We start from the raw sequence: 9850 nt of genomic DNA on the forward strand, positions 1-9850 counted from the left end.
GCGTCTGATTCACTAATTGTTACATAGCCAAAAATTGCAGACGTCCGCGATTTGGAAATTGCATTTTTTTCAATCGCGATTATATTGAAAATGCTATTAATTGTTCAGCCCTACTCCGAGCTCCTCCTGGGTAGCTAACTATACTAACCACTAACTATACTATTGTAACATATTATCAAATATACAATTAAAAAATAACCAGACAATGATTTGGCCCTTATCTGTCAATATGTTCCTAATTTAAACAAAAATGCATTAGCACATGAAAAATGCGTCACTGGAGCCTTAACTGCTAAATGTAGATATCAAACATATAATCCCATTTTAAGATTAAACACTTTTATCTCTGCCGATGCCAAAATGCAAGAAAATGCAAAGGAGCATTTGCATTTGCAGATATGTCAAACAGACATTACTGCTGTCTTGTAGGCAGGGAGGCTGCAGCATGCTGAAGACACTGAGCCAAGTTATCTGGAATTTCTCCTTGGTAAAATTAGCAGCACCCAAGCTTGGAGTGCAACCAGACATTCTTCATCCTAGCAGCACAGGAATACCTTTAGCTGTTGAATCTTTAAAGGGCAAAGTGGAACAACTTTAAGGTGGCTTCTTGAAAACAAAAACAAAGAAAAAATTTTTTATGGTTTGTAAATTAATATATTTTTATCTTGATACTAACTTTGTTAAAAGCCCAGTTTTAGATCAGAATACATTGTGAAAAGGTTCAGGAAATGAAGTTCTGTTGAACAAGTTTGTAATCTAAATTGAAAAGCTTCATAATTAACCAGTTTTATTTTATATTTCTGCTACTTGCTTGTTGTTTAAAATAATCTAGATCATGAAAAACTCATTCAAATTTAAACTTTGAATCTCAAACCAACCAAAGCCTAGTGTGTTCCCTCCAGACAGAAACACACAGGCTGGATGCTGCTCTAAAATAGAAACATAAGTAAATGGATAAACAAATACAAATAGATTAAATTTGGCTTCAATGTTTTTCTAAGAATCCAAATCTCTTGAATAAAAGCCAGTGAATTCATTATTTACTTCTATTGTGCTCATTTTGAAGTGCAATAATGCAGAACACGTTTTGCAGTACTTTAAGGGATTTAGGAGAATAAAAAATGTCTTTGTTTTTGCAGAGACAAATTGATTGGGCTAAAAAAAAACAAATATGTAAAAAGCCCATTCCTAAGACTCACAGAGCTTCAGAACCTTCCTGCTTTTCATGTTTAAGCTTCTGTTTTATATCAACTTATACTTCATATCCTGTCTCAGACCTGAAAAAGAAAATTCAGCCAGAGCAAATTTGTTTGTAGGGTTTCATGGTCAAGATGTTAAAAAGAATTTGATTTAACTCATTAGGCTGCCTTCTTTAGACCATTGAAATCTGCCTTTCAGTAAGAAGCAGTGCTGTTTATTTCGGATTGGTGTAATGTTTCCACTCACTTGTAGCCCTGCTGATCCCAGGCCTGCCCATAGACGCCATAGCTTGGCACCTGCCATCCATTGGGCACGTACTGACCGATCTGCTGTGTGTTGCTGTACCACTGCCCCCACTGATTGTAAGGTTGGGCAGCGAAGCTCAAGGTGTTCTGCTAAAATACAAAAACGTGCATTGAGGAGACACATCTAATTATTTATTATTACATAAATGATAGATTTTACAGGGAAGGAATTGTCATACCTGTGCCATCTGTACCTGCTGAATGGGACCCTGTACGATATCTGTTGTTTCCTTCCCCCAGTAACACTTCACAATGTTGCCCTCTATGGAAGTGCCATTAACAGAAACTATGGCATGAGCTGCTGCCTCGTGGGAGTTGAACCTGATAGAAGAAAAGATCTTAAACATTATCCTTCCTAATCAAGTTATCCTAAAAAGATAACTCATCTGACAGGTAGATGAGGTTTCCCCCTAAAACAGGCAGATCTAAAAGTCAGGTTACCTCACAAAGGAGTAGCCTTTCTCTGGGAAAACACGGATTTCCATTATTTGGCCAAAAGGTGAGAAAGTCTGTCTCATTAATTGCTCTGTGAATAAAAAGAGAAAGTGTGAATAGTGCTCAGTGCTTGTAAGACTGTGCCTTGGTTACACTGTTCCTCACCTGTGAGACCTTGTGTGACTCCCCCGCAGTAGACAGTACAGTTACTGAGGCTGGATTGGTTTAACACCTCATCAAAGGAGAGCTGTTTGCTACTGGCTGCTAAAAAAAAAGACAAATATGAAGATTTTGATTAAGAATATTTATTAAACTACAAAATAATAAAACATGGCTGACAAAAAACAAAGGTTGACCAGTACTAACTTACTTTCATTCGTTGTTTTAGGAGCAGGCTTCCTCGTGGCCCAGTTGGTCCTGATCTGTCGGCCTCCCAACCACTGCCCTCCCATTTGCTGGATGGCGTTTTCTGCATCCTAAACGTGAAAATAGAAGAAATGTCCCAACAAGAACCTGAAAATATGTTCTGTATCATTACAAGTTATGTCACTTAGAGCTAAACGTACCCATTTGTTGAAGAAGGAGACAAACCCGTAGCCTTTAGATTTACCTGTGGCCATGTCTTTCACGACACGACAGTCCCTGAAGGTAAACAAACACATTTAGACGCAGTTAAAAAGTAACTGGTTACACTCTGAAATTACTGACATAGTAGCTCGACTTACACTACCCTTTTGAAACCGTGCCGAGATCGGTCCGAGCACGGTAACTGAGATAACTATTGAGTGTAAATGCTATGCACAACTGAACCGGACCGCGCTGTACACTAAACTGGTACTAGATCAATAGTAGGGCTTGGCGCAGGTCAGTTCGGACCCAGTTCTCAGTTAACAAAGAGCGCATGAGCAGCCTCTGTAGTCATGAAATATTAGACAAAAAATACTAGCTTACCTACCGTGCCACACGATTTCTAGTGATGGTTCTGCTTAGCAGTGTGATGAACCTCAACGTCTGTTGTTGTTTCCTGCGTCTGTAAGCCCTGATTAGACCGTCATGTACCGTATCCACTTCCTAAAACTTACTGTCAAGTAAATTCACCAAAGGCTGCCTTCGCCTCACTCTGCGCACACTTCCTGAATGTTACAAGCGCCGCCATATTGAATTGCTTGTTTACATCTAGAGAGTACCATAGATCGTCACTAGGAGGCGAGGAACCATGCTAGTGTGGCGTGTAAATGTTCGTAAGGCACTGAACTCAGCGCTGTTAACTGATACAAGCTCGGCACGGATCGGTTTTCGGAGGATAGTGTAAATGGAGCTAGAATGCCATTCTGGTAAATCAAAATGTCGCTATAAGACATTTCTCAACATGAGGAACATAGATTATCTTTTTTCAGACTGGTATTGTTCCTAAATTTAATATGAAAAGTTTTTTGAAAGACGAATTTAAACTTATGAGGACAAAGAGTGTAATAAAAAAAATTAAAAATGAAAAAAACACTTTATTTCTATTTTTTAGCTAAAATTGCACATCAGGAGCATGTGCAGTAGAAAAAGTTGAGGAAAAGAAAGATGGCCTGCTGGAGAAGCACCAATGAAAATAAACTTACGATATTTTTCCAAATGGAGCGAAAGCTGCTTTTATGTCATCTGTGGTGATTTCTGGACTCAGGTCTCCAACAAAAACATGGAAGTGACCTAAAAAAAAAAATAAAACATTGTAAAAATATGAATTTGTAGATTTATTATTTCAGAAACAAATGAAGGCTACAACAGTTTCTAAAATATGCACAGTCTTGCATAGTCTTAACCCTGAACTTATGATTTCTACAAAGATATGGATTTATGTTCAGAGCAGAGGCCCCCAAATTGGGGGTGAGGGCCCCCCCAGGGAGTCACAAGACACCAACTGTGGGGTCAAAAGATGGTTTTCACTATCACTGTGAGGTCATCCCCGATGGCATACAGAAAGCCAAAATATATGCGGAAATACGCAATTTTCCATCAAATAAATTAAAGTAACTTTCATTTATTTATCATACATTGGATTTAACTACTACACATACCACAAAATTATAAAATGCACAATTTGTTTACTTATCTAACATATAATTAAAATATTAGATATACTATTAAATTATTAATTAAATGATGAAAATTAAATGACATATTAGATCATTTGTTGTATAACATTTAGATATACCATGACCAAATAACATTTAATGAAATGCACAATAATTAAATTGCCCATTTATTTGATTTCAAAATTCCTAAAATAAATTTTCTTTTTTTGAAATACCTACCATTTATAATTTTATAAATAAATAGTGAAATAGCACTATGTATTTTTAGGGTGTCGCCAGTCTGTGGGGCAGTTATTTTTGGGGTCACAGGTTGAAATGTTTAAGGCGACCTGGTTTAGTGTCATTATTCCACTCAAAGTCTTAAGGTCTTTGCATTAACTGGTATTTTCCCAGCTCTGTATGCGACTCCATCTGTAGAAAAAAATCCTACCAGAAGGATTTAACCTCCCTTTCCTTTAACAGTAACATTGTTCACTAGTTTTCCGAAACAGACTTGTAGAACGCACCACTAACAACTGTCCACTGAAAAGATATTCCCCATCAAGACGATGGATCTCTGCAGCTCCTCCTTTAATTCCTTCCATATTTAACCTGCCTGCTCGTTCATACAGATGGCCAGGTGGTAGTAGAGTTGCATTTAAGCAATATTTTTTCCAATATCAGATGATTAACTAAATAATGCTCTGTGCCATGTTCTCTTTTTCTCCCAATCTTTCTCCCTGACCATTCTGCTGTGTTCCTCAGTCTTCATGACACATTAATGTTCTAAACAAACCACTAAACTCTTCACAAGATATTTTTATTCAAACAAAGATTTAACCTACCCAAGAGGATTCCTTTGATTAGGCAACTCTCACTGGTAAATTGATCTGAGCATCAGTAAATTAATGTAAACACCAAGCACATATGCAAATAAATATATATATATATATATATATAAAAAAAAAAACATGATGGGAATTGAAAACCGATTCCTGTTCAGAACCAGTTCCGTGTTTTCCAATTCAATGGCACCGTTTGGCAGCTTGTTTAAGGATTGTCTCAATGATTCCAGGCAGCACCAGAGCCAAGAGCTCTGGGCAGTATGACTTACGTCACGTTTTTTTACGTAAGTTACGCACATGGCATTCAGTTAGCAAGTATGACGTGACCAGGCTAGAAAAGCAAAACAAAAGCGGTCAAAGTGATAGAAAGTTGGGTTTCATTTTAAGGAAGAGAAAGATGGCAACAAGGCCCGCTGCAATCATTGCAAAGTGGCAATAACATCCGTGGGAGGAAATACATCCAACATGAAGAAACACCTGCGCACACAACATGGCATACGTTTTAAGGAATGCTGTGTTTTTGATGCTTCCGGACAGAAGCTAAAGTTAAGACCAACATGGAAGGCAAATCTGGTGGTAAGTAGCTAGTTTTATATCACTGGCTGTGCTTAATGTGGTTCCTAGTACATCATATGCCATTTCTGGAAATAAACCAATTTCCTTCCTCTCTTTGGGGTTATTAAACATGCTACATAGTTCCTCTGCAGTTCAAGGAGCGAGAGAAAGGTGACGCTTTTTTATTCAAATAAGGCAGAGCTGAGTTTATTTCCCGAAATTGTACAGTAATGCTTTTTCATTAAATGGATGCCTTCTCCATTAGATTGAGATGACTGTGACGAGACGGGTAGCCTGGCTAGCTCAGAGGCTGGCAGCTCCCGTTCACTACCTTCAGAAATAGAATGTCCCAGGCAAAGGTAGACGAATGTCACCGTGAACTTACCAAGTTCATTGTTTCACAGAATGGAGAAGTGAATCAGAATCGTGAAAGTTTTATCAATTCCCAACCCTAGACACACGACTCTCCGTTTCTCAAACAGATAAGACATTCATGGAACAAATTACTTACTACTTGTGTCTTTCTTCTGGCTCGTTGGGGTTGTGGCCCAGTTAACCTTCACCTCCTGCAAGAAACACAGATGCAAAGCAGGGAAGACGAGAAGGTGAGAAATGAAGCTACCTTCACATGAAAGGAGGTTTTTTTTTCTTTGATTAGAGGGTGGGGGGGGAATCACACACCAGTTTTACTTTTGTTTTTATTTGTGACTGAGAAGTTCTGATTAAGATGGCCTCTGAAAGCCACAGAAATGCTTTAACCACCAACACAAACTAATCTTTATCTAATTTTACATAAACCTCAGCATTAGTCAAGACATTTATATAAACAGTGGAGAACATGAAGGGATATTAAGACTTCACCTTTATAATGAGGAACATTTCATTTTCAGGCTAGTAATTTGGAGTAAAACTGTAGGAAGTAAGGTCCAAATAACAAGGGACTTACAAACAAGTGATTTTTACGAACTTGTTATACTCCTCAAATGGTCCTTCAATACCTGTTGAGGATAAAATATTTTCAACTGAAAGTATTTTTTTTTCTTAAAAAGGTGCTCTTATGTGGATTCTACGTGGAAATAACTGCAAAGAACACAAAGCATTAAAGATATAGGGGCACAGAAGAGCAGTGATTAAAGTAGATCAACATGTCAAATGTTGTATAAGAACAAAACAGGGCCACATTAAAGTCAATTAATTCATAAAACATAGGAGGGCTCAATAGGAATGATTGTTAAAACAGATAGAATGGAAAATGAAGTGACTGAAAACAATTACTACTGATTCCTCGTTGACGCAGAAGCACCGAGAAATCAGCTGGTGATTCAGCTTGATTGGTGCTGACCGCTGATTAGACAGCTAGAGCCACAAAAAAAACTTGTATTTCCCCAAATCAACATGCTAAACAACACCAAAGCACAGCCATTCACCATGTGAATAAGTGAAAAACCCTAAAATACAACTCATTTGAGGTAAGTCTGCAGTTAAATCACAGCTAAATGTGAACAGGAAGTCTGACCACATTAGTGAAGGTGCTTTGTTATATATGTTTTCTGGCCAAACTGACTGACTGACACAGGGTGTGAGAACGGCCAGTTAAGACTCAGTCTCTGGGCTAAAACCATTTGGACCAATCAAAAATTCAAAGAACTGGCTGCCATAAGAGCTTTTCTTAAAAAAAAAAAAAAGTTTTTGCTGTAGACATCTGATTGGTTCATAGCTGTGTCCTCAGACTCTGTTAGTCCTGCAATTGAAACTGGGTTTCCAGACCCGATATGCCATCAACACTGTCAGTCAGACTGGCTGGCCGGGCTAAAGTTTTTGAGTATCTCAAATCTCTAAAAAAGGCTAGCTGCTAAAATAAGACACTAAAGACAGCTTAAAATGTAAAAATCAATTATTTTATATAAGGTTTCTAGGAAACATTGACTTTTCTCAAAATTTAATGAGAGGGGAAACACCAGTAAAGCTAAAAAACTAAATAAATCTAAATGCATATATATTTCTTCAAAAATATATATATAAAAAAAAAAAAAAAAAGAAACCAGCATCGGAAAGTTAAAGCTTTATAAAAACAAAATTCTTAACCTGGATATATATCCAACTTTCTACTCAGTGTAGGCTGCACAACATATTGAAAGATTATCCATATTACTGAACATATCTAATTTGACATATAACTAGACTATTATGACCTGTGGATGAAGCTAAACATGCTTGTAACATATTTGATGATGCTTCAATAAAATGTTTCAGAGTCTAAACTGGTGGTAAGATCGTAAAGCCGAGAAATTAGCTTGTAATTATATATAAAAGTAACCCAAAGCACCCCCGTTAATGAAATCAACCTAACTCAATGAATCTGATTTATATTTATGAGTTAATCCTGACGGATGCTTCATGTTAACATTAGGAATCCACTGGCTATAACCAATGCAGGCTCAGTAATGTCAAGCACAGACAAGGTTTTCTAGGTTTTCCTAAATAAAAGCTCAGTGGTTGTTGACTGAATTTGGCAGCAGAATGGTAAAATATTAGTTTTTATGGTTACAGAAGTGAGAAAAAAATATTATAAAATGGTAAGAGGTTGCAGGCGGGAAATGGAAATAATTCAATTTCTGACAATACAGTGTGGAAAAAGGAAAGATGCAAGCAACAAGTATTCATTTGCTATGAAGCTGAGAACACAAATACACCACCCATTTATATAATTATGTTATGACAGTGAAATTATTTTTTTTTTCTTCTGGAAACTCAGTGTGCATTAATTTTTCAGTATAAGCACAAACTTTAGAAAACGCTTTAGATTAAGATGATTCTATGTGTCAAGGATAAGGAAATGGCGGTCTGGACTCCATCTTCAGTGTAAGTAACACATCTGAGTGTACAGCGTAAAACCTGATCAATGCAAAACAAGCACTCAGTGATGTTTTCAATAAATAAAACATCAGTAAAGCCGTCTTAGTTTGACTTAACTTGATTTACGATCTCAAAGTTTGTGTTTGTTTGTTTAAAGGAAGGTAGTAAAGATGAAGTGTGGTGCTCCCTATTAAGACACAGCAATTGTGCACAGAGGAATGATTTGTAAAGCTGAATAAAACAAAACACAAAGTAGAGCAGGAAACCAGAAGAAATATAATCAAACAAGTTTAACCAGTTGTTTGGTAATAGCCTTGCCCAACCAGCCTTGCCCTTGGACACTCACCAAGGAGTAATGATAGCTTACCTTACCCAGTATTTTCCGACCATTCATGGCTGCGATTGTAGCTGTGGCATGTCTATGCTCATAGAACTCCACAAAGCAGTATGGATCATGACCTGCTGTCTGGGGTGGAAAAAAAGACAGAGTTTAAGTACATGTGAGCCCAATTGGATAAGCATTAGGTAGGAAAATGAGAGGCTGCATAAACCACTGCACGCTGAAAAATAAAATGAAATCAAAATAAATACCAGAACAGTAAATCAAGGGTCTACATATTGAATGTTTTAAAATAGAGCTAACATGAAATGAGAATGAATAACTCACATCTACTATCATTTTGCAGCTTTTACAGGGTCCTATTTGGCTGAACAACTCCAAGATGAGGGCCTCCGTCACGTCCCGGGACAGGTTCCCCACATACCTACATACACAGCAGCAACAAAACATGAGTGGCTTGTGATAAAACCTCAATGGTAAGCAGACCCAACGATAATGTGTGCCAAGAAGCCTATTTAAATTTTGATGAATTCAAAGACGCAAGAGCTTGTTATCATTGACTGATCAGCCAGCAGGACTCTCAAGCCTATTTCCCACTGAAAATAGCTTGTTATCCCTGGTTTTTCCAAACCCCCTAACAATCAGCATTTGGCTCTTTACAACTGGCAAAAAAAACTGAGTCTAACCCCTCGCTGACAAGCTGCGTAGCCTTTGTCTTCCCGCAGCTGCGTGTCTGAAGACACCATCATGCTGGGTTAGCTTTGATGATGTCACCAGTGCGACAGAAATCAAGAAAATAAACAAAGAGCAACAAGTAAGGAAGTAAGAGCTCAGGTGTGGCTATCACATTGTGTTAAGGGCAGATAAGACTTGCAACCGTACACATCAAATTGCGCTTGGGTCCCGGGTAGACACGCATCAATGAGATGTTCCCACTGCCACTAGAAGCAGATTGTTCCAGGGTTTAAATGGGTTTTTCAGCCAGCGAGAAAGGGGTATCATTAAGTCAATCTTTTTTTACAATCGGTGATTGAAAGTACTACCAAATCCCACTGAGAATAAAGCCCCATTTACACTACCCTTGAAAAACCGATCCAGGCCGAGACCGGTCCGAGCTTGGATCGGTAACCAGGCCAAGCTCAGTTTTGACGACCGTTCACACGTCACACTTATCTCGGTTATCTCGACGCCTCGACTCCTCGCCTCCTAGTGACGATGTGCGGTATTACTGCTAGGATTGAAGGAGGGACT

The 9850-nt window shown here is 38.0% G+C and overlaps 1 protein-coding gene across 5 annotated transcripts in view; it reads right to left on the reverse strand.

Moving 5' to 3' along the window:
• Positions 1–1346: 1346 nt before the first annotated feature.
• The window catches only part of LOC107093786, a 13033-nt gene continuing 4529 nt past the window's right edge, over positions 1347–9850 (reverse strand). The window contains exons 2-11 of one of the 5 annotated variants that reach the window (XM_015389058.1): positions 8927–9023; positions 8627–8725; positions 5915–5969; positions 3551–3638; positions 2507–2582; positions 2311–2416; positions 2106–2201; positions 1947–2031; positions 1685–1826; positions 1347–1595 (exon numbers count right to left, since the gene is read on the reverse strand). In XM_015389058.1, the coding sequence (XP_015244544.1) occupies positions 1443–1595; positions 1685–1826; positions 1947–2031; positions 2106–2201; positions 2311–2416; positions 2507–2582; positions 3551–3638; positions 5915–5969; positions 8627–8725; positions 8927–9023 (997 nt within the window). In that variant the 3' untranslated portion in view covers positions 1347–1442. Of the gene's footprint in view, positions 1596–1684; positions 1827–1946; positions 2032–2105; positions 2205–2310; positions 2417–2506; positions 2583–3550; positions 3639–5914; positions 5970–8626; positions 8726–8926; positions 9024–9850 lie in introns of all 5 variants that reach the window. The other 4 variants (XM_015389057.1, XM_015389061.1, XM_015389060.1 and 1 more) reach the window with 4 other exon arrangements.

The sequence above is a fragment of the Cyprinodon variegatus genome, unplaced genomic scaffold, assembly GCF_000732505.1.
Source record: "Cyprinodon variegatus isolate N-32 unplaced genomic scaffold, C_variegatus-1.0 Scaffold446, whole genome shotgun sequence".
Taxonomy (NCBI): domain Eukaryota; kingdom Metazoa; phylum Chordata; class Actinopteri; order Cyprinodontiformes; family Cyprinodontidae; genus Cyprinodon; species Cyprinodon variegatus.